The sequence below is a fragment of the Pyxicephalus adspersus genome, chromosome 7 (genome assembly GCF_032062135.1).
Source record: "Pyxicephalus adspersus chromosome 7, UCB_Pads_2.0, whole genome shotgun sequence".
In the NCBI taxonomy this organism is placed as follows: domain Eukaryota; kingdom Metazoa; phylum Chordata; class Amphibia; order Anura; family Pyxicephalidae; genus Pyxicephalus; species Pyxicephalus adspersus.
Window position 1 is genome coordinate 66624450 of NC_092864.1, and position 24172 is coordinate 66648621.

General features: G+C 36.5%; 1 protein-coding gene across 1 annotated transcript in view; it reads left to right on the forward strand.

The window, feature by feature from the left end:
• TNRC18 (trinucleotide repeat containing 18) overlaps nt 1-24172 on the forward strand; it is a 54288-nt gene that overhangs the window by 12657 nt on the left and 17459 nt on the right. Inside the window, exons 3-14 of the mRNA XM_072419156.1 lie at nt 4111-4236; nt 7330-8982; nt 9073-9169; nt 10300-10499; nt 10857-11003; nt 14801-15153; nt 15593-15932; nt 16550-17377; nt 18238-18492; nt 21156-21187; nt 22379-22589; nt 23455-23852. Coding sequence (XP_072275257.1) covers nt 4111-4236; nt 7330-8982; nt 9073-9169; nt 10300-10499; nt 10857-11003; nt 14801-15153; nt 15593-15932; nt 16550-17377; nt 18238-18492; nt 21156-21187; nt 22379-22589; nt 23455-23852 — 4640 coding nt within the window. The remainder of the gene's footprint in view (nt 1-4110; nt 4237-7329; nt 8983-9072; nt 9170-10299; nt 10500-10856; nt 11004-14800; nt 15154-15592; nt 15933-16549; nt 17378-18237; nt 18493-21155; nt 21188-22378; nt 22590-23454; nt 23853-24172) is intronic.

The window sequence follows — 24172 nt, forward strand, 5'->3', positions numbered from 1 at the left end:
AAACAGGGAAGCCTTTGTGGGCAGATCAGGGATTACAAATGTAAGAGCTTTCACATTGACTGTTTTAGTTAATTGCTAGACAGAAAATTAGATATGTGATTTCTTTGAAAATCCTTCTGTTGCAAAATATTTGGCCATCCTCTTGCAGCATTAGCCCTCCCCATTTATCTAAAAGCCAGCCATGGTTTCCAAAGATTTTACAAAATAATTCTACCAGTAAGAAGTGGATATGACAAATGGGTAATAGAAGACATTTGGCTTGCATACCTTTGCTTGATTGTGTGCAATGTGATTATTATAAAAACCACAGTGCTCCACTGTATAATTTATATTGTTATTTGCACTACTCAGGTGAATACACTTTTCTTTATTCTACATAAACCAGAGCTCATCTGTATACACAGAGATCCACACATTCACACCCTAAACACTGCTTGGCTGTATATAATGTGCTGAAATCACACACTTGGACTGATTTACTAAAGGATTTTATGATCAATAGGTTCAGTAAATGTTCCCTTCAATCATCCAATAGTGTGAAAGTGTTTCCTTATTGAATTTGTTCAGAATGCAATCATGTTAAAGGCAAAATCCCTGTTCACTGTAAATATTCATAATTCATTATTTATAAAGATAATCTTGAATTTGAGGGAAGATTCTCTGCTTTATTAGTTATTCGGACACATTTTTTTCTGTTATTCAATTTATATTATATATGAAAAGGTGCATCTCATGTAAATAGTTGACCTAAAACAGCATATTTGAACATATGACACACAATTCACATGGTGTATTAATTCTTGTACTCTAAATTAACATCAGTGCAGATTTGTTATCTAGAAAATGTCAGGACACGCATTTAAAATTGACTAAAGTCATGGATTTTGAAGCGCTCTCCAAGGTGTGGTACATGCAGATCTGCTGTCAAAAATGCACTTGACCAAAAACATTCCATGTACCCCTTGCACTCATTTCCCCCAGATCAGAAGTTAATGGAATTTTTAGTTGAATGTATGTGATATTTAAACAAATTCACCAACTTGTGTGTATTACATGTGTTGGTAAATATTGATTAAATGTATACAGCCCCACCCCTCCAAAAAACTCCTTATGATCAGTCATCTGCTGCATTTCTTAACAATAAAGTTGAACTAAACCCTGCAATACTTGCCTGTCCCTTCAGTGTCGCCATCTCGTCTCTCTTCTTCCTTTTGACCATCTCCGGCCATCTTGATTGACTGGGCTGGCCTAACTCCTGTGCAGATGTGTGGGAGTTCATCCATTCCTGACTCGTGCAGGGGAAGTGGCGATTGCTGGATATCCTGGCAGCCAAAGTTTATGCTTTGTATGTGCAGCTATGTGTTTGACAGATACCTGGATGGTGAAAGGGACATAACTGTTTTTTTCTGCAGTAATGACCTGCCTGATCACGGAAACTTAAAGTGTAATTTTTATACTGCAGTGTTCCTCTACATCCAATGTTCTGTACATTTCATACTCCATTCTTCTGATGGGCAATCACTTTGCTTTAGTGTAAGAATCCTTAACTCCTAATTGTCCTTCTGCTTATTATAACAGAAGTAAACTTCATAAACAAAAATTTGTCACTAGGCTGTTCTTTACTGGAGCAGGTAGATGCTGTGTCCATATGAAATAAAACCTACATACTTGCCTACTTGCACCACATTAAACAGAAGATTGCATTGTGAGAGGAAGTAGTATTACCTGTACCTTCTATAATAAAGGACCTGTCTGGCTGCAGTTTTTTTTTTCCAGAGTTTAATTCCACAAGGGGGCAGGGGGCATACTTATGAGCCTCCCCTACCTAAAATGTTGAGTTGAAAAAAAAAATGATAAAATCATAGCAGTTTTAATTACATTGGAATAGTTGCAACATCTAGCCATAATACGTTTAGGTATTCTGCAACAGAATGTTAAAGTACATAGGAAAAAGCTTTTAAAACGTCTTTAAATTTACTTAAAGTGGACCTAAACGCTAACATTAGACTTATTAGATATTTGGTTCTCACCTACTTGCACTGGAATATCAATCCCCCTTAGTGGTGCTGGCTGTGTCAGCTGGCATTCATGAAAAATCAAACATTTATTATATTTATTGAAGCGGCCATCTTGTGTATGGCAAATTGCCATGCCATCCAGCCCTGGCCCTCTCTGCCCACAGCCCTCCCTCACTGCTCAAGCCCCTCCCAGGCTCTCTAACCAGTCAGTGTGTTGTCTTCTGTGATTGGTTGGTGCTGATATATTACGTACAGATCAGGGACCTCAACCAACTGCCATATCTGTGGAGCCCATTGTCACCCTTATCAATGATTTTATCTTAATCTGTGGAGCGCGTTGTTATCCTAACCTGTGTTGTCACCCCCATCCAAGATTTTATCTTAATCCGTGTTGACACCCCCAGTGATTTGTTGTGCCCAGTGGTCTTAATTCCTGATGAAGAGCTGAGCTGACATTATGACAGAGGCTGCAGGCCGGTGGAAATCTGAACCTGGACAGATCAGTATAACTTGTAGCATCCATGAGGCCGAGCTGAAAATGAGTTTAGGTTTGCTTTAATTGACTGAGTGCTACATGCCAACGCATTTGATAATAATTTGTTGCATACATTTGCATTATTCTACATGCAGGTAAATTTCATAGCCTGTATAGTTTTGGAAAACATAAGGATATCTTGGTGGTAGTTTTTATTAACCTCCAGCATGTAGTGTTGGAGGTAAATGTAGTGCTTCAATCTCTAGAATACCCGGCTGCAACAGAATAAAATACAGACAGAATAAAATAACTTGGCTAATATAATTCAATAAATCGCTGTCAGGATATACCCCTAGAACTCGGCAGCTGATATACAGATTGGAAACTAGTTGGTAAATTTAGCAATTGCTTAGAAAACTAAGATTTTCATAGCAAGAAATTAATTTCTGTTTGCTAAAACTGATGCGCATGTGACATGACTATAAGCGTCACACAGGGCAAAGGAGCTTCCTAAATTTGACAGTGCCCCTGGCTGATGACAGACAATTGAGCTTTGCCTTGTGAATTGCTCTCCCTTCCACATGTTGGAATATCTGCAGAGCACCAGGTCTTAAATGGAACCTCTATTTTGCCCTAAATAATGAAGCGATTAACTTTCTTTTTACACTATTGTGTCCACTGTTACTTTGATATGTCTGGACTATGCACATAAAATACCTTATCTATCTGATTTGATAAAAGAAAAACCTCTAAACTGGATATAAACATTGTGACTTTCACCATATATATTAAAAGGACTTCTTAAGGACTGATGCATTCAGATTTTTGTGTTTTTGCCTATCCGAGGCTGATATTAATAGACATTTACATTTCTGCTTGCATTCGAACACTATTTTAATGGTCTAGTAATGAAAACAAATCATGCATTATTCTGTGTATTTTATGTCTGGTGTTTATCTTGATATATATTGCTCAAACCTATAGCAAAGTATCACCATCGGGTATTGCGCAAGGCAGTGAAATGTTTCACAGATAATAAAATTTGCACCAAAATATATTTGGTATATACAGTATCTGGCAATACAAAGATTTTGAAAAACATAAAAGTTGAAATTAACTGATTCAGGACAAGAAACCAGAAACCACTTATCACAAAGCATCTAAACAAAACTAGGGCATCAATGAAAATGAATATATGTTGAATAAAATGTTTTTAATAAGTATAAACAGCTACAAGTCTACTTTAATGTAGGTCAGATAACCTTCACGTGCAATTAAACCTGTTTATGGGATGCCTGAGGGGTGTGAGTAATCTTCCAGTCATACAGAAGTTATTAGGGCTCCACTGTACATACTCAGGCAGTGGATGGAAAAGATGGCTAGCCATATAAAAACCTTGCATCAGAATCTGTGTTCAGTCTATGAGGGGGGCTTCATTTACTTAATTGGGAACTTACAACTTATCATCAGCACAGTAACTATGCAATATTGTTTAGGCATTTTCTAATTTAATTTTTTTTATGTGCCCTTTATATGTGTGTTGATTTGCTCATATATATTTGTGTGTGTGTATAAAATAGTTTTTTATTTTTTACTTTTTCGGTTTGTTCCTTTTAGGCTTTCCTCCCTTTGGAAGAACTGTGTACCATTCCTACATTCCGTTAAGCAACCTGGAATCATCTTCTGGTGCTAATCCTCTGCTGACTCACATGGGGCCACGGAATCTAATTGAGCCTTCAAAAGGTAACAAACTTGCATTGTTTTATGAACTTGTCATTCTCTTGGCAGATTTTTTTTCATTTCAGTATTTTGTAAGTTTTCAAATCATGGTTGCAAGCAAACAAGGCTCAATCCAATTATTATGTAATAATAAAAATTTATGCACCAAGTAGAAACCAATATGCCTATGTGGGGTACTATTGGATATTTTGGGGGTTGGGGTAGTGATCAGTGAAGCCTAGAGATTATATATTGTGCAAAAGAATGACGTTTATTCTAACGGAAAAGGATACATTTATTTGCCGTATGCCATTTTGCTAGTAGCCAACGGTTTTTGTTACAAGTGCATCATTAAAACCGCATTAGTTATTGAATTCTATGCTGAAGTCTCAAAGTGGGGAAATCCTACGTCCCATAAAGAAGCAATTCATATACCATATAAAAATAAATTTATAAAAATGTCAAGGGTTGGATAAATGGTACAATTCCTAAGGTAATTAGAAACGCTGTAAAATAGGTTCTGCGGGAGCCTAGAGGTGTATACTTGAATGATAGATCTGATGACTTTACGAATGTTAAGAGTTCTGCCAGCGTCTGGAGATGGGAGAGCAGCCAAGTTTAATAAGACGTTTTTCTATTGGATATAATTCACTTCAACTCAGGCTTACGTCTCAACTGTTTGTACAGAGGAAAGAGTGGGTGACGTGTAACAGTGTAAAGTTTGAGGTCATGGTGGTTTATGCAAGTATTAATGAAAGTTTATCAAATTGTTTACAGTATGATTACAGTGATAATGCCTTCCGCGACCCAAGTGCTTTTTTTTTTTTCTATTTTTTTTCTTTTCACCTGACCCACATGGTGGGATGTTTTGTTTCCCCCTTTGTGCTTGTTTATTTATAAAATGTTTTTCAGTGTGCAGTTACCATTATGCCGCTGTAATCAATCAATGTATAATGTTTTTGACATGTCAAACTGTTTTTTCTGTATGCAAGAAATGGTTTTGTTATTGTACTGCATTGGAATGCTGAGTATTAAAAATAAAAATCTATATATATATATATAAAATTGGATGTACGTATGTTCCACCATCACTCAAAAACACATAGAGACATTTCAACCAAACTTGATAGACATATGACTCAGACTCATGTGAGTGCACCAGTCATCTTTGTACAGTGCTGTGCTATATGTCAGAGCTATATTTAGATGTGTGTATGTCATCACTAGGAAACGCATGGAGACATTTCAACCAAACTTGCTATGCTCCACCATCACTAGGAAAAGCATCGAGACATTTAAACCAAAATTGCTAGACATGACTCACACATGTGAGTGCACCGCTGATCTTTGTACAGCACTGTGGTACATGTTGCTCAGTGACAGTGTGCCTTTTGCGTATATTTTTACTTTTTATTTATTTTTTTTTCTTTTACAAATTTCTGGCCTGTAATAATGCCTCCGGGAAAACGTAAGGTAATTGGCCGAGTGCAATCAAAGGCAAAAAAATTAAACCACACTGTAGACAAGAAAATCACTATAGCTTTATTTGATTCCTTTTCCTGTATAATAGAAGATTGCAATAAATAAATACCCGGGCAACACTGGGTTATAAGCTAGCTCTGCCAGTAACAATTGCCAAATAAATAACAAAAGACCAAATTACCAGTGCAGTGGGGCTGCATGTACCAGATCATTTTATTAAGCATGATGCTTCTCACAGAGCCAAAGCACAATTTCTACACTTATTGAGCCTTTAGGGCTGATGACTGGCCTTGTGAGTTTCAGTGCTTTGCAAATATGTTTCAAATGCTGCAGTTGGAGGGACAAGTTCTTTAACTACCAAATATGCTTTGCCAATGCCCACTACAAGAATTGATGCTTCTCTGCTCCAATTCTATTCAACTTTCATACATGCAGGAACTGGCATCACGGGACATGGTGTGAGTATTCACTAAATAGCTTTAGCCTAATATCCCTTGAAGTTGTGGATATGGACACTTCACTTTATTCTTCCTGTTGCTTTGCTATACTTTTACCATAAAGATAGAGTAATGGCTTCTGCCTTCTTTTGAATGTAGTGTAAATTTTGCAGCAAAATGTAACTGCTTTGAAACTGTAATTCCCTCCTTTGTGCTGGCAGCTCTGCATTTGCTAGTTGAGATAGAGATGTGTGTGTCATATATATATATATATATATATATCTCATTTGTTTAAGACTTGGTAGGTAAATATATATTTAAATTTATATTAAGTCTTTTTGCCTGTTTAGGAAGTAGAATGATTTACCTGGAAACATGGCAAATATATGAAATCAAGTTGTGGTATACCCAAGAGAGAATATGAGTAAATATTTGATTGTATTGAATGGGTTATGGCATTGCCTATATATCGGTATGTATTTTAGTCTATCTACAGTGCGGTAGAATGCGGAATGGTCTAGAAATGGTTTAGGCTAACAAAAAAACAGCAAAAGTGGGGAAGTAGTGATTTCAGGGACAAAAGGAAGGGTAGATTTGGAAAGGGATGGCGACCAAGGCAAAGAGGCAAAAGTGTAAATGGGGAATTTTATGCACCTCCATATATACAATACATAATTGTCTTTACATGCAGTTAGACAATGTCTTGAACTCTTTTAAGGTCCTATTGCCTTTCTAGCAAATTTTCTTAACGATGTCCATTTAAGAATTTCGGAATGGAAGGCAAGTCTAGAGGTCTCTAGTCTAAAAGAAAGTCATTGGGTCTAGTGAGGGCAGCTTACATCATTTTTCACCTAAAAGGCTCTCCAAGTATTTCTAGTAAGCAGGATTGGTGCTTTGATCATAAGATAGTAGAGTTGTGTGGGGTGTACATTTTTATTTTGGTTTCACTAATTGATGAGCCAAGGGAAAATGTTTTACAAGATCAACAGTTGGGGATAAGGCACGAGATTTTAAAGGAATGCCTAAGGTATTTGGACAAAATGTTTTGGGGCATTCCTTGTACACCCAAGGTCCTCAAGTTAACTCTATACATATTTAAACAAGTTACTGGCTAGAACTAATAGTAACCTAGAAGATCTTTCTTGGTCCGAAGATACCAGCAAACCACCTAACTGCTTTTCTGTATTAACTTTTCTAGATGGGTTTCGCTTTTCTGCTCCGTTGTCAACACATCTTCCTCGACAATCTATGGGAAAGACTTCAACAAACCAGCCTCAGAGTTCCCGTCTAAATGAGAATGATTCTATGTGTCACTCCTACAAAAATTCCAGAGAGTCATCTAAAGAATCTAAGGAAAAGTTTTACAGAAATGAACTGTTTAATTCTCAGCTGATGGCCACCGCAAAAAAAGATGGACGATTATCTGCAGAGACACTTTCTGGTGAAATGACTGATTTTGATTCAGAGACTAAAGTGGAAAAAGAAAGAAAAAAGAGTGGTCTTCCTAGAGTGCCTAAGATTGGGGATCATGTTTCTTCATTCATTTCTGATCAGTCTCCTATTCACTGGTCTGGAAGTAGTGAAAAGTCTACACACAGTCTTCAAACCTCCTTGTTAAATAGATGTAATCATAGGAGGGATTCTCTTGTTAAATCACTTGGCCCCGAGGATGACAAATGTGTCAGAGATGCAAGCAGGCATGATGATAATGTAAGAACTATATTGCCTACAAACCTAAATCGAACGAAATGTAGTGATTCTGCTGTCACACCAACTAATTCTTTGAATGTATTGTGCAATTGCTCGTCATTACATCCCCCAAATTTATTGTGTAATAAACGTTCTTCTTCCCCAGTTCCTTCACAGCCTATTCACACTTCCATGTACAATATCAAACTTCAAAGCAAAGACAGTGATAAGGTAAAGACTATAGTAGCACCTACTCGTGAATCTCATTATGAGGTAATAAAGGAACAGAGTAGCTCTAATCACAATGGCAAACAGATCCATGACTTTAAAGGAAAGGAGGGTACCAAGCTGGATGAAAAAGCTGAATGTTCCTATTCAAATTTTTCCCAGGAAATTTCTAACAGTGAACCTAAAAGGTTGGAGCTATTTAGGGAGCAGGGATCTGTAATTTGCTGCAATGCCTCTGTAAAAGGCCAAGGTGTATCTAATTCAGTGATGGACACTCACGCAGTTACACCTTTGGAAAAAAGACCATTGGTATTTACAAAGGATGTTGGTGCTACCTACTGCAGGCAGGGTGACCACTCTAAAGAAAAATGCAAGACTTCTGGGTTCTTAGATTCACATTCGCACACAGGACATTCACACGTTAATCTTCCAGACCAAAAAGTCAAGCATTTAGAAATTGGTGAATTGATGTCTTCACAAATAGATGGTTTATCAGCACATTTCACAAGTCATGGAAAAGAGGAAGCAAAGAAACTGTGTGCAGAAACAAAAACACTGGGTTCCAACAAAGCTGTTTCTGACTTCACATATCCGTTTATACATTCTGAGGGCTGTGCCATGCAGAGCCTTATTAAATACAGTGGGAACTTTGAGAAAGAGGCAGCTTTTTGGAAAAGTAGTGACAAGAAAAGCCCTTTTGGGGGACTTGGTAGCATGAGGTTGGATGAATCTCAAGTCAAAGCTTCAAAGGGGCAAATCGTATCCCATCAGGATGTTAAGAGGGACCCAGATAGACCTGGAAGTACTAAATCATTTACAAAGGATACAGTGGGTTTCCAAGGAGAGGTAGAAGTGCGTAATCCACCTGTAGGAATTGCTGTGGCTGTTGCGCGACAAAAAGACAGTAATGGAAATAAATCTGCATCCACTAAAGGTAAGCCAAGTCTGTCTATTTGATGGTGTGTTTGTTTTTTAATTTTTTTTTTTTTTTTTTTGTTAACTGATATTTTTTTCTTTTCCATAGGACATGCAAGTGAAGAGAACGGGGATGAGCATATTAGAAACTGCAGTGAAAGAGTTCTAATAGAGAGAATGGACAGGGAACATGCTGCATTGCTTCGGTGAGCATGCAAGGAAGGTCATAGACAGATGTCATACCAAACATGGTCCTTAAAGCGTACCTAAACTCAGAATTTGCACTTTACATAAAAGGGTAGTCACCCCTTTAAAAAAAAAAAAAAAAAAAAAAAAGGTCCAGCACCACCCCCTAATGAATGAATGGGAGCGCAAAGCCTCCCGGGATACCTACGTCACGCATCCCAGGAGGCTTTTGGAAGCTCCTTCTGCACATGCCCGAGCATCTCAGGCATGCATAGAAGGAGCCCTTTGTCAAAAAGGGAAAAAATTGCCGATGATGTGCAGGGAGATCGCCAAGTTTTTTTCTCATCTACGCCACCTGATCTCGCGCCTGGGTCAGGTGACGTGGAAAACCAGGAATAAAAGGCGAAGATGGTGGCACCTTGAGGGCCAGCACGAAGACTGATGCCGGGACGACGCTGGACCCGATGAAGAGATCTCCGGACTGATCAACTGCACTGTGGGATTGAAGGTAAGTGCATATTTTTTCTTTTTGGGTGACTTTTGAGTTTTAGTCTCTCTTTAAACAATTTGGAGATTTTTTTTTATACTTATATAACACCAATTGCATTACTTGATACTGTTGGACTGTATGATCAGTTTACTTTTCTTTTAGTTGTCTTTGTGGCTATATCTTCAAAATATTGAAGTACACTTCTGTACATGTAGTTGGCATACATGAACTGAGCAGTTAGTAACTTAAGAATTCTAACATTCCCCTTGCTATTCTATTTGCTATCCCTTTTATGTAGTACTTGTACTTAAAAACCATTGTAAACTATATTTTTTCATGTGTTACATCAATTATCAAGTTACTTATCTAGCTATTCTAGGTTGTAACGCCTAACCTCCAAGTAAAAATAAATTTTAGCCCCATTGACCGGCAGTTTATTGTGACAACATAACTTTGAGAAGCTGTTGGACAAAATAAAAAAATTGTAATAAATCAAGAATGGGAAAACTGTATTGTTCTAGTAATTTTTGAGCAGACTTATTACAAATGCATCCGACCCTGGTCAATCCTATTTGAATGCTAAAAGTAAAATTGGATTTTTTTTATTTTTTTGGTAGCTTTTCTAAAGAGCAGTGACATATTATGTGTATTCTGTTGTAGAGAAAACAAAGATCTTCCAGAAATTCCCTCAATGCATCCAGCAGGATGTGCAACTATTGGTCTGAGCTCTAATCTAATGGTAACAGGAGGTCCAGTGCTCCCAGGGCCTTGGGCTTCCGATTCTACCTCACACTTGACAACTCATCCATGGCTTTCTAGTGGAGTTTTGCCTTGTATGTGGCATCCTGAAAACCCCTATGGTAAGTTAGGACAGAAAGTTATTACATTATAACAGGATTTACTTTTCACTGTTTATACTTTATTTAGGTCATATTTGTAATTTCCATATAATGAGTTTGACAGGAAGTGTAGGGAAATCTGGAAATGCAGATAAGGGGTCAGAACAATCTTATCTAATATAATCTGCATATTCATCAGTCTGTGTTTTAACAGGTTATTCCATTGCCCATACATTTTGAAATGTAGTTGTAAGCAGTAGGGCCAGTGGTTTCCCACCTGCAATGATGAAACATGGCCCTGGCTTTTATTTTACATGTTGCATGCCTCTTTCGTCTTAGTACAAGTACCTTGTTTCATGTTATACTTTTACACACCAGGTTTGGCCCACCCTGCATTACATCAAGGGATAAATCCAGCAGTTCCTCCTGGGGTACCAGCATCTTTTCCTTCAGCTTACAGCTTTGCCAGAGATCCACAGAATGGACAGATTGTGGTTATTCCTGCTGAACATTTATCAAGTTTTGGTATGTATGTGCATGCAAACATTGTGTTTTTTTTTTAAATTACAACCAGAAGATCTGCCCTTACAGACATAGAAGGGAGATTAGATGCATATTGGCCAGGAAGTGTCATCTACATATCCCCCCCCCCCTTAATTTATGTGGATTACAGAAAGTGAGAGGTGCCTAAGGAGTCATGAGTTTACACTTCATTTGTTGGTGCTTATTTCCAGGGTAAGCATAGGAATTGGTCAGATTTGCTTCATCTGTAAGCTTAATCATACACTCTGAAAAACGGGCAGCAGACGCTTTCGGCAGGATCCACATGCATAACATTTTAATCTGATCCAAATGACACTTGCCTGATTTGGGAATAGGCGAGAAAAGGTGTGTTTAGAATATTAACGGTGTGTTTGAAAAAGTTAACAAACTTCAAAATCCTTATAATAGCTTTTATTTTTATACATGCAAATGCATTGAGAAAACCTCACTTTCTTTTCCAAATTGAAGCTTAAAGAAAATGTTATCAAATTTGTGGTGCTTTAAAGAAAGAATAGAAAAGGTAATATTGGAATAATGTAACACTGTTATTTGAATGGATAGAAGAATAGCAAAAATGGCAACGATTCAGCCAATGTTTGGCTCCAGGAAGACCAAAGAATATCTAAAGTTACCTGTGAGTACTGTTAAATAAGAAGATGTAAAGCCAAGCTATCGATAAGAAACTCCTGCAAAGTCCCAATGTTGGAAAGAAGTGCTGAAGAACACATTGACTGGCCTAAAGAGAAATGTTGCAACGTTTTGAGGACTGATGAAATCAAAATTGTTCTTTTTTGAACAAGACTACTCCAACACCAGTAAACGTCTTGGTTCAGACCAACAACAAGATTGACATTAGAGAGTGGTCAGCCCAATCCTCTCACCTTATTCCAATAGAAAACTATGCTGTTTTGGAGGCAAAACCAAGAAATGCAGAAGAATTTTGGAATGTAGTCCAATCCCCCTGGACTGGAAAACCTGTAATTGTTCGACTCCATGCGTATGTGCAGCAGTTCACAGAAACCATGGTTTTACAAATACATATTCATTTATTCAAAGAAAATCATAATCTTGAAACATTTTTCAGTGAATGTTTGTAAAGAATCCAGACACTATAGGAAGTAAATGTGAAAAATAACACAAATTTGATTTTTTTTTTCATGTTTTAATTTAAAATATTGCAACGTGCAGTTTTCCCAATACATTTGCATGTATAGAAATAAAAGCTATTATAACTATTTTGAGCTTTTTTAACTTTAAGCACGCTGCAATTCTGAACAAAAGAGTATGTCATTGAGCACAATATTGTGGGAAAAATAATGGAGCCTTTCGGTGGTTTTAGAAATTAGCTACATGTTTGCTTTTGACACAATTCTAAAAAGGACATCCACAAATTTTTTTTCCAAAACAGAAAATATTTTATATATATTTTCAAGGAATCTAACTTCTGTTAGGAAACCTACTGAACTTAACCTACTTTATTCTGTCTGTTGTATACTTCCCTGGAAGCATTGTCTGTAATTTTAAAGATCATGCAGGTCACTTATGCAGGGGGTGTATGGTAGCTCCATTTTTTTATAAAAACCCAATTCACATCACCATGTAAGAATTGCATTGATGGCGTTTCCAAAGTCACCATGATGTTAGGTGAAAGACAGCAGGAGTTACTGTTGGACCGAACGGAACGGTCTGTCCTCATGGAACATAAAATCCATATTTCAACCTGTCACTTAAGTTTTCTGCATTTGATGTTCTAAAAGAGTTGCTAAAAATTATTAAAGGAGGATTCTGGAAAGCATGGTAGTGTGCTTGTGAGCACAAATTAGAGAGGATTATATGAGTGTCTAGGTGGGAAAAAAAGTGGTGAATGATTTGTGTTAGGAAGATATTTGGTATTAACATTAAAATGTGTTTATAAACACACCATGCTATAGCCATACACATTTTACTTCCATTTATTGCTAAAGTACTTTCTGTCATGTTTCCTCTTTAACTCCTCTTGTGGATTATGTTACCAATTTAGAAACAGATTTACTTACTATGGAAACGTATCACCGTGACAACATTGCGTCTTTCTGGTAACAGGAGTAAAAGTGTAACAAGGATATGGGAGGTTGGGGTTGAGAGTTCTTGCAAAATGCAGTTTATTTGTCAAATTTAATGGCCATGAGTTATTGCAAGCTTAAGAAGTCCCAGAAACTTAAAACTTAAAAAAAATTGTTACTGTGGTCCTTGCTTGTAAGCATATCACTAGACAGAACTACTTTTTGTGAGGTATAGAAAAACTTGTGTAGAGAAATGCAGATTTGTGTGTAATATACCTTTTTGTATTTCCTATGTTGTAGGTTAATACATCCAAACTTTAAAAGAACATATATAGAATTGAGTTTTAACCAGAATGTTTTAAAATTTAGATCTTTCAAAATAGTCCTGACAGCTATGCAAACTTTCTCCCAATCCGATTTATGAGATAGTCTCTTAGAATGGTTAAACGGTTAATTTCTTTGTTTTTGAGACATCAGTTGTGTTGTGCATAGGTGGGGTTTGGTACACAGTTCTATACCTTGTATAGCCTATTTGACTACCGTTGCCAGCCTCAGAAACCACAGATTAAAACCCAGGTTATTGTTCCACAGAGTTCAAGTAGCAGACACATGTCCGCAACTGTTCAGAGGGAACTGTGTGAATTAGGCCTTCATTGTCTGTGGCAAAGCAGCAGCAAAATATTATTTACTGGGCCAAGAAACACAAGGCATTGCCAATTGGACTAGGAGGAATCTGTTCTTTAGTCTTGTGTGCAAATGTTATGTCTTTGTGAGATGCAAAATGGAAGATCATTTCTACATATTTGCAGTGAAGCATAGAGGTGGAGGTGTTCTGATGATTGGAGATTTTTAGAAAATCCAGGTGCACTTTACTTGCATGGCTACCACAGCATTCTGCTGCAACATGCTATCCCATCTGGGTGTTCTCAGTGGAACCATCATTTGTTTTGTTTTTCAACAGAACAATGACTCAGATCGCACGTTCAGACTATATAAAACCCATTTGACAAAGTGGAGTGATGCAATGCTGCATCAGGTGGCATGGCTGCCACAATCATCCAACGTAAGCCCAACAGAGATAGAGGTGCTTGAGCACAGTGAATGCAAAGCAGTCAACTCAAGCAGCCAGTCAGGTGCTCAGCACCTCTGGGAACTTCAAAAACTGTTTGAAAGTCATTCTCGGAGACTACTTCATAATTCTGAGCGAATTCCAGGAGTGTGCAAAGCTAAAAGGTGGCTACTTTGACCAGTGGAGTGGATCTCACTAATAAAGTGTAACACTGATGAAGCAAATCTGTTATTAAACAGGATTTATATAGCGCCAACATATTACGCAACGTTGTAAATTTAATAGGGGTAACAAATGACAGACAGATATAGACAGTGACACAGGAGGAGAAGAGGTTGGGATAAGGTTTATTCATCAGAACGTATTCCAGGTGTGTTATGGGGAAGATCCTATAGTACATAGCAAACTTTAGCTTGACAGGCTGTCCAAATAGGATGAGATTTAGGTAGAACAACATTTCATTCTTTCTGCCTTACTACGGCCATCTAAAACTAGGGGCCTGTTTTGGCTGATATTTATTGACTTCCAAAGGCATCCAATAGATATTGGCATTCAGTAAAACTGTAAAGGGTTATTCGTTGCTATATGAACTTTTACTACAGGGATGCAGCCTGCTGATTTAATGTTATACATTTTACATTTATTACTATTCCCCCCCCCCCTTTCAGCAGAAATATTGGATCGAACATCATCCCTCTGGCCTTCTATGTATTCTTCCGCACATAGCTCACTGCAGCATGCACATCATCTACAGCTATTTTCTCAACAGCAGCTCATGCGACAACATGAACTATACATGCTGCTGCAACAGCAAGCAGTTCACTCTATAGATCTACACAGAAGTGCTCAACTGGAGGCTCTGGAGTCACAGAGAAGTGAACAAGTAGATCATTTAGATTTGCAGAGAAATGCGCAACTAGATATTCTAGAAATGCGAAGAAGTGCCCAAATGGAAATGAAGGAACTGCATAGGAGAAATCATCTTGAATCTCAACAGTACCATAGAAGTGAACACTGTATGGTAAGTATGAAGTTTCATATGGTATATTCTGTTTCGATAAACACTCCTGTTTGCGTTCTCCATCTTTGGTTTGTAAGAACTGTACTATATTACCTTTCCAATATTCTCTAGCAGCTTTTTTAATATTTTTTTCTTCTCTTGCTGTGGAGGCATTTCTGTATCATTGTGATAAAACAAACATTTAAAATCTTAGTCATTCTTCCTGCCTTGTTCTTTGGTCAAAGCAGGTGCCTAAGATTTTCGATTCGATGTTTTAGTGGTGCATTGTAACATATGCATAAATTTTCTGTGGTCTTTTAGATGGCAAACCTATCTTTTAGTAATAAATTTTGTATTTATTCTAACATTGTCTTAACCCCCCTCTTCAAATTAAATTTTAATAGGGATTATGTGCTTGTGGTAACTGTTAAAATTAATTTAAATATGATCTATTTTCCAGGAGTCTGCAAAAGTAAGTGATGTAAGAGCTGCAGAGCATACATCAGAAACCAGTCGGTCAAGTCCACTATACGGCTCAGGATCAGTGCAAAAGAAAGTGATGGCTCGAGCATCTTCAACTTTATGTGGTAAAGAATTTGATCTCTCACCCATCGCCCTTAAGTCCTTTCCAATGTCGAATAAAAATGAAGAAATGACACCTCAAGGGCACAATATCCACCCGTCTAAAAAGCCTGATTTGCATCCTGCAGTTTCTGCTAGTATTTTACCAACTAAAGTCGAGAATATTGAAGAGTTGCCAAAAGATATGAATGTGAAGCAGGCTGTATCTCCGAATGAAGGTTCGTTTTTACTTTCTTTTAAGCCAATAGTAAATAACAATATAACAACAATAGTAAATATACACAATCAAGCAACTTTTTTTCAACATTTAAAATTATACATTATAATCATCAAAAAAGTATCTTAATTCCAGTAGAATAGTATATCTTGGTTAATATGTGATAACTACTTCAGACCACCATGTAAAACAGACCCTTATAGAGGTACGTCAGCTTTGGGTGTCTGAATTTGGTATTAAATTAATATGGGTGGGAGAGACCATGGGAAGAGACCCTGGAAACAAATGCTTCAAAGAAAACATTATCTTCTTTTTTGCTACTACATTGTTCTGGCTTCCGACCCAGGATATCTGGGGAAACACTACCTCCCTAGTTTACTTTTCTAGTGACCGTGAACGGGAATCATTTTATGATTTCTTTTAAGCCCTGATGGAGAAATGTGGTCTGAATTAGAATTAGGCTGTATGTATCAAAGTAGGATATTAAATTGTTTCTAAACTTACAAGATTTTTTTTTTAACCATTGAGCTCTAAGAATTGCTTGAAAATGTTTGTTTCCAAAACTTTTGCAGCATGTTTCTTTTATAAAATACTTTTTTTTTTTTTTTTACGTTTCAGATACTACCAAAGTATTTCCACTTCAGACTCTCTCGCCATCAGTACGGCATCATCGGTCTTATATAAACCAGTCACATGAGTCTTCAGATGAAGAGAGTTTTGTATCAGTTGTAAAACACCCTGAATTAATCACGGGGAGGACTGAACTCCAGTTGGATTCTAGGTCTCTTCTTACAAAAGATTTAGAAACCAGTGAAGAAATAGAAAACACAATTAAAGTAGAAGATGTATCCACTGTTGCATGCAGAGAAAGCCTGCAGGACGAAACCAGATCTTGTTCAGAGCCTATAGAATTTCAGAAAGATCTTGTACATGAAATTCAGGCTATGAATATAGAAGAAAATGACCAAAAGTCTGTAGTGGAAAATATAACCTCTTGCATTTCTGAGAGTAAGCTTAACACTGGAAAAGAGACCTGTTCAACTCAAACTGACTTTACTGATCCAATAAACCAAGATGAAAATTGTAAAAGGAATATAATTATCATGCCACAGTGTGTTTTGCCACCTCACTCAAGTGATTTAATGGATCTAAGAGGGGAAATTATAAAAGAACATGCAGGTGGAGACTTAGAAAAAATGTTCAGTTGCAGAGGTGAAAATGTGCCTGGTGAACTTACCGACCTTAACTCTATAAAAAACAAAACTGAGGATCCCTTGGCTGGTATGAATGTTCTAGTTGCAGCAACAGAAATGCCTGAGGCCAGCTCCTTGCCTCCTGTGAGCACTGTAATGCTGACTTCTGACATGACTACAGACTGTAATCAAGGCATTACATTACTGAGTGAAATGGCTGAACTTGAGCTGGAGAAAAGAAAACAAGTGGAATGTAAGTTTTTGTTTTTCTGATATGACCTAGTTTTTTCCTTAATATTGTTTTGCCTAAAGCTGAACTGTGGTTAGATATAGAAGACACAAATTATTGCAACTCTAATTTTTATATATATATATATATAATTTATTATTTTTACATGCCAGCAGTTTAGGTATACGAATTTTGACTTATCCTCTTGACGTATACTGTACAGTAGAGAAAAACTAGGTTCCTTCCGTTACTGGAAAGATGTGCTATTGGGAAAAGCAGTTTAAATCCCTAAATGAGACTAGATGAACAAAAATCTCAATCCTTTGAGAGGTTTTTGCATATGCATGTCATCTGTGATTTAGCGCTTTGCTGATGTTCAACCTCAGAGCACAAACTAATAATAAAATAATTTTTATACGTTTTTAGAAAGCAATAGGAGCTCTTAAAAAGCAAGCCATTGCTTAACTTTGAAAATGAATGACACCACTGTATGTGTGACAGCAAAGATGGGGTTTCAGTCAGTTTTTAAAGCTAGATTCACACACAAATGTTGTGGCCACATATACACCTTTAAACACAACTGCACTCCAGAAAACCATTATTATTATTATTGTACATGGTAACACATTGCTATATATTATGACGTGTGTTGCGTTAAGCATAATGTGCATTAATGCACTACAGAAATAAAGGGGCCCAGAAGTGAGTGCAATTCTCACAATTGTGTGAAATAAATGAAAATATATGGTTACCAGAAATCTATATCTTATTTCCTTTTCAGGTAAGGGGTGCAAACCCTTAACTAGGCAAGTGAATATTTCAAATAAATGTATTCCTGGAAAATGCTTAAAACTTGGACACTAAAATATTTTTTTCATTTTCAGGTCAGCAAAGTTATCCTGTAAGACCATCCTTTGAAAGTCTGTTGGCTGCTAGTAACCAAATGTTGATGGAGGCACTTTCTTCCCCAACCCTAAATGAATTTAAACCTGAATCTATCAAATTACCTAGAGAACTTTCTCATAATAAAAAGTATAGTTGGAAACAAGAAAAGAATAATCCAGTGAGTAAGAACCATTTTGAAATTGTACAGATTCAAGATTTTTTGAGGGAGAAGAGAGTTGACAAATTTTTTAAATGTTAAATGAAATACTTTAATAGGAGCGGGCAAGCAGGATGGTATTAGAATATCAAATATGGTAAACTTTTCTGCTTTGTGATTTTCAGAATAAAATGTCTGGGGAAAACAATTTAAGGTCATTTTGTCATCCTAAAGCTAATAGTGTTAAATGATTCTCTAACAGCTTTTTTTTTTTTTTTTTTTTTTTTGGTTCTTTTTCTCCACTTTTGCTCACTTTTCCTTCTCCCCTCCACCCAATATATATGTATGTGTGTGTATATATAATACGCACGTACACACATTTAATTTTTGTAAGTGTTACTGAGGCTCTTTGTAACTGTTCTTTGAGCCTTAGACTAATATTTTTAGAGAAAACTTAGCAAATTCTAATATAATAAAATAAATTGTAAGAAAGTTATAAATATAGCATATTTAAAAAGTTAAAATAACAATTTGAAAGAAAATGTATACTTTACTGTTCTGAGGGATGTTGAGTAAAGGGCTTTGCAAAGACTTGCTGTAATACTAAAAATGTGCAGTAATTAACCAAACTTTTCTAGAATGCTTGCTTTTTCCTTGCAGCTGCTTGAGCATTCCTTCACCCCCGACCCTTACCCATGATGCTTTGAATGTCTGTATCGGTTTCTTGCATTTGCTCTTACGCTGCTCTAAGGAAGCAAAGTGATTGGCTGGAATAGGGCAGACACCGTACAGCGTGGGTCAGATTGCAAGCCATCAGAACCCTGATGTCTGTAAAGTAGGTAACTTCTGCACATCAATCTTCTTATAAATTTCTAGTTTGACATCTGATCTCATGTTTCTTTAACAGTGATGGAGCCCTTGTATTTTAGATTAATCGGCTTGTGCTACCAAACAATTTAAAACACAGCAGTAAGCAGTATTCGGTTTTTATATTTCCAAAAGAATAAACATCAAAGTTTAGAAAACATTAACAAAATATATAGTTAGGTTTACACCTCCAGTATTATATTATATTTTAGGTGAAATTTATCCTAGTCCTGGATTTAGGGGTTAATGGATGACTCATGATTTACACGTAGCACTGTTATCAACTACAGTAAAATCCCTGCAACTGACCTAACAAAATATGCTTTGTTAGGGAATTTGACAAGTCTAATTTTCTTTTAAAGTTGAAACATTTAAAAAATCGAGAATTTACTTGATAGCCAATTTAAAAAAGGAAAAAGTTTGCACTAAATCGGTAAAATGTTTTTTTTTTTTTCTAGTAAATGCCTTTTTTAGGTGTTTAATGCCAAAAAGCAGCATGTTTAAAAGCTGAGCTTTGGTGCTGCTGCCTTAAGAGAAAATAGATATGGGACAGTAATGTGTTAAAATAAATAGTTTGTGTAAATATTAAAAGGTATTGCACTCAAATGCACATTGCAAACATGGCTGGCAGTTAAATGGTAGCAAAGCACTCCCTTACTACATGTTAGCTAATTAAGTTTTACGGGTTTCCAATTTTTAGGTACTTTTTTTTTAACTTTTTTTTTAATGATGAAGGGTACAAACACAAGACTGAGGCCCTTTAGCTGTCTATGGTCTGCCTTCATCTAGCCTGCTTTGCAAGCTATGCCTGACATTGTGACAGAATTTGTACTTACAAACGTCAATGGGTCTGTATCATGCTCATTGTCTGCCTATTTTCTCTCCCTTTTGCTAGAATGCTTCACAATTCATCCTGTGTGTCAATCTTTGGTAACTTAATAACATTTTAATAATTTCACCATTTAACATATATAGCATTTCACTGCTTGTAAAAATGCTGTTTACTGTGCTATTATTCTTGAGAAAGCATGATCTAACTTTGTCTGTCTTTTTTCCCCTCTGCAAGCTCTCATCAGTTTGGATACCATTAATAAGCCTGAAAAAAAATATAATTAATTACTACCTCACATGTGGACATTTAAGTATACTTCTCTCTAAAAAAAATGTTGTGAGTTAATACTAAATTGGGCTTCCAATAAAAAAAAAGGTTGGACTTTCCACATTCCACAGACAAACTTTCAATGTTCACACACACTTATTGACTATCCTCCCAGTTTTTATGAGGCTTTTCTAAAAAGACTTGAATGTTGAAAGTGGAAATTCCATTAAAATTACCTAACCGCAAAACATGTCTTTTGAAAGGCTTGCAACTTAATGGAATGTAAAATATTTTTCCATGTTCAGAAATATTCTGCAGTATATTGTGCATTCATGTTTTAGTCTTTGCAATTTCTTACACTATTTTAGGTATGTAATTTAGGATATTAAGGGTCATTTTTTTTTAAAAAGATACTCTGAACATTTGTAGTTAATAGAATCTATAGTTAATATACTAATAGAGAGTTATATTCCATAGTCATGTCAATCTCTCAGTGTAACTCCTATTCTAATGTCCAGAGAACACAAAAAAAAAAAATGCAGCAGAGCAGAAGCTGCTCCCTGGAAGTTCGAGCCGTTCCCCCTAATCTTGAATAAGTTGCTTAAGTGAGACATACAGCTCTTGTGTAGCTTGCTTCTTGACCACTTGATATGCAGACAATAGGCTGTTAACACAGACTATTGAGAAACCTTCAGAGGTTATGTGATACAAACACTAAAGATTTCCTACTGCCTAAAAAATTAATAGCCTATCACTTTGTAATCTGGAATATTGCCCTGTTTTGTTTTGTCCAGGCCACGCTGCTACGCTTGGCCTGGACATAAAAGTATTTAATGCTTTTCCAGATATTATAGACATTAATTTTTCAGTATATACAATATCAACAGTATTAACTTACAAGGACTACTGAACAGCAAATGCATATTAAACATTCCGGGTTTGTTAACTTTTCTAAGACCTAAAATTGTCCCTTTGTTTCAGTTCCATTATTTTTTCTTAAATCAAAATGAGGTAAATGTGACAACAAAATAACTATATTGGGGTTGATGTAGGAAAACATTACAGTCGGTTTGCTTGCAAGGGATATTTCACTATACAGTGTGAATGAAGTGACACTCCACTGACATGGATTGAGTATTCTTTTTAAAATACTTTCCCCACATTCTCCAAGCCAAGTAAAAAAAATCCCTTGCAAGGCATTTACATATTAATCTTATTCGAACTGTCTGTTTTCTTAAACCAACCCTATTTTGTTTATCTCTGTGACAACTATGTGTATTTAGAACTTCTTGTTTCTTGAGACCAAAAACCTTTAAAGTGCTAGATTTATTTCAGTGGAATTGTAAAGATTGGTACCCCAAAACACTTCACATTCAGTGAAATGAGCCATTGTTTGTAAACCATGGACAATTTACTGTACAGAATGGTATTTTTCTAAGGTTACATTCTGTTGATCACTTTAGTAATGTTTTACATTCCATTATGATGATATGGCTAAGAATAAATAACGTTTACCAGTAATTGTTAGCCAACTGCACCTAAAACAAATATTTCAGTTTTGGGTTTTTAGGTGACCCCCAGGTGGGTTTAAGCATACTTTGGGAACCCAGAGGCATTTTTTTATTTTCCTTTGGGTCCCCCCCCCCCCACAAAAGCAATTATGAACGTGGCACCTACTGATCTCGCAGTTAATTATATAATCTATATCATTGGATAACCTATGGGGGTTGGCAGGCATGACTCACAAATATTTTGTCTTTGTAATAATAGTCTTCGCAATTGGTTAAAATGGCATTATAATTGATAAACTTGACTTAATGATACAAGGCTGAAAAATCAGTTTTGGTTTGTAACATTTAAGCCTAGCAAGAAATGGCATTCATACTTGTATTAGGAATTGTGTGCTATTGAAAACACTTTCTGTGCTACATGTGTTGGCCACTATGTTCATTATATTAGTGAGCCCAAAGACACTATTGGGGTACATTGTTTGAAAGATTCCAGTTTGTAATTGAAGACCTTTCTTTTCTCAGATTTCAGCTCAGAGGAAGAGGAGGAATTTGCGGATTATGATGAAGGGAATCTGTCTAGTCCGAACATTGAAGATAATGCACTGGGTCTTCTTGCGCGATTTGCTGCCAGTGTTGAGCCCAGCCCACTGCCACCTCTAGCAAATATTCAGTTAGAAGAGAAAGAAAACAATGATGAGGAGAAACAAAGTTTTATTGGTGAGTTATATACAGTTTTATTTTAGTGATACTGAATTTTTTAGAGAATCCAAAAATTTTGAATTGGTACTCAAATACAAGATGTTAATGTGTACTTGATGTAGTAAACTCTTGCTTTGCAATACATCACATGCCGTATATCTGCTTTGTTAAACTGCGCATCTCCTTATCTGACATTTTATGAACTCCCCTGATAAATATTACACAACTAGCCTCGTTATGTATTGACCAACAAATCTTTATTCTTATACTCACTTCCACACTTAGGCCAGCCTTCCTCTCCCTTCACCCGCCAACATCTGGCACAGTTCCAGGCAGCAGGGACGTCTCAACATGTATGTAGTGTAGCAAGCAAGACCTAACAGCTGTTTATGGGGAACAGCGCCATCAAAACATAAGTGGCAAAACCATGTGCTACAGTCCCTGTATAGAAAATGCAATCCGAAATTCATGTCGGAAAACTGAAGGAACTGGATTATCGATGGCCGGATTTTCGATTGTCAACCTATAATAATCTTTCTACATGTGTGGGATTTTTATGATTTGCGTTACATAATACAGTTTATCCTCTTGGATTTAGGTGATTTTAAGTATTTTTAATGAGTTACGTTCTACTCTGAATTCAGTTTCATATAGTTCTTTATTTTCGTTTGTATATTTTCCTACAAAAATAGGATTTACGGTAGGTATGAAATCTACTGTGAGTTCATTAAGTTTACTAAAGAGAGATTGGGATGTGTGTATGTGTGTGTATGTATGTATGTACTCTGTTTTGCAGCAGGATGTTAATAATGTTAGGTCTCTCATAATCGATATTGACTTCTGTTCAGGAACCTAGAATTTTATTTTTTTTTCCCCTATACAGGCACAGAATTTGAAGATACAGATTCAGAGTGTGAGGGGAAAATTGAGGCAAAGTCCTTGGCTTCTTTAAAATTTACAAGCTCAAATGTAGCAAATTCTAATATACCAGTAGTTTCATCAGAAGATAAATCTGCTCTCAACCATTCTGAAAAAGAAAAGATAATAAATAAGCCCCGAAAATATAAAAAATTAAAATCCACAAAAGATCACATCCAGGAATTCGGGGCCGATGCCAGTGATGACGACCTTTGGCGCCGTCGCCGAAGTGAACGCATATTTCTACATGGTTCTGTTAGTTGTCCATCTATGCTTTCTGCTGTGAATACCTGTTCTGTACCCAAAGCTATTCCCTATAGCAAAGTAACCAGCTCCAAGAAGGGGAAAGAACAAAAACTAAAGGTAAGGATATCGGGCCAATTTATCTAAACCAGTACTGGGAAATAATTTGGAATGCAGATTGTCAAGTTGTCAGAGGACCGTAGCATCAACTGGAAGGCAACCTAATATGTTCACTGGAGAAAACAAGACTGCAACCTGTTCACTCACTAGCTACATCACTGAGAAAATAGTATTACTGTCCACTTTAAACTGATGTCAGGAATGAGTATACAATCTAGCCTTTCTTGATGAGGCTTGTGGCTCTGTAGTACACTCTGAAGCATAATTGTTGACCTATCAATCATCTGATCCACCCTGATTCAATACATTGGTATGATTCT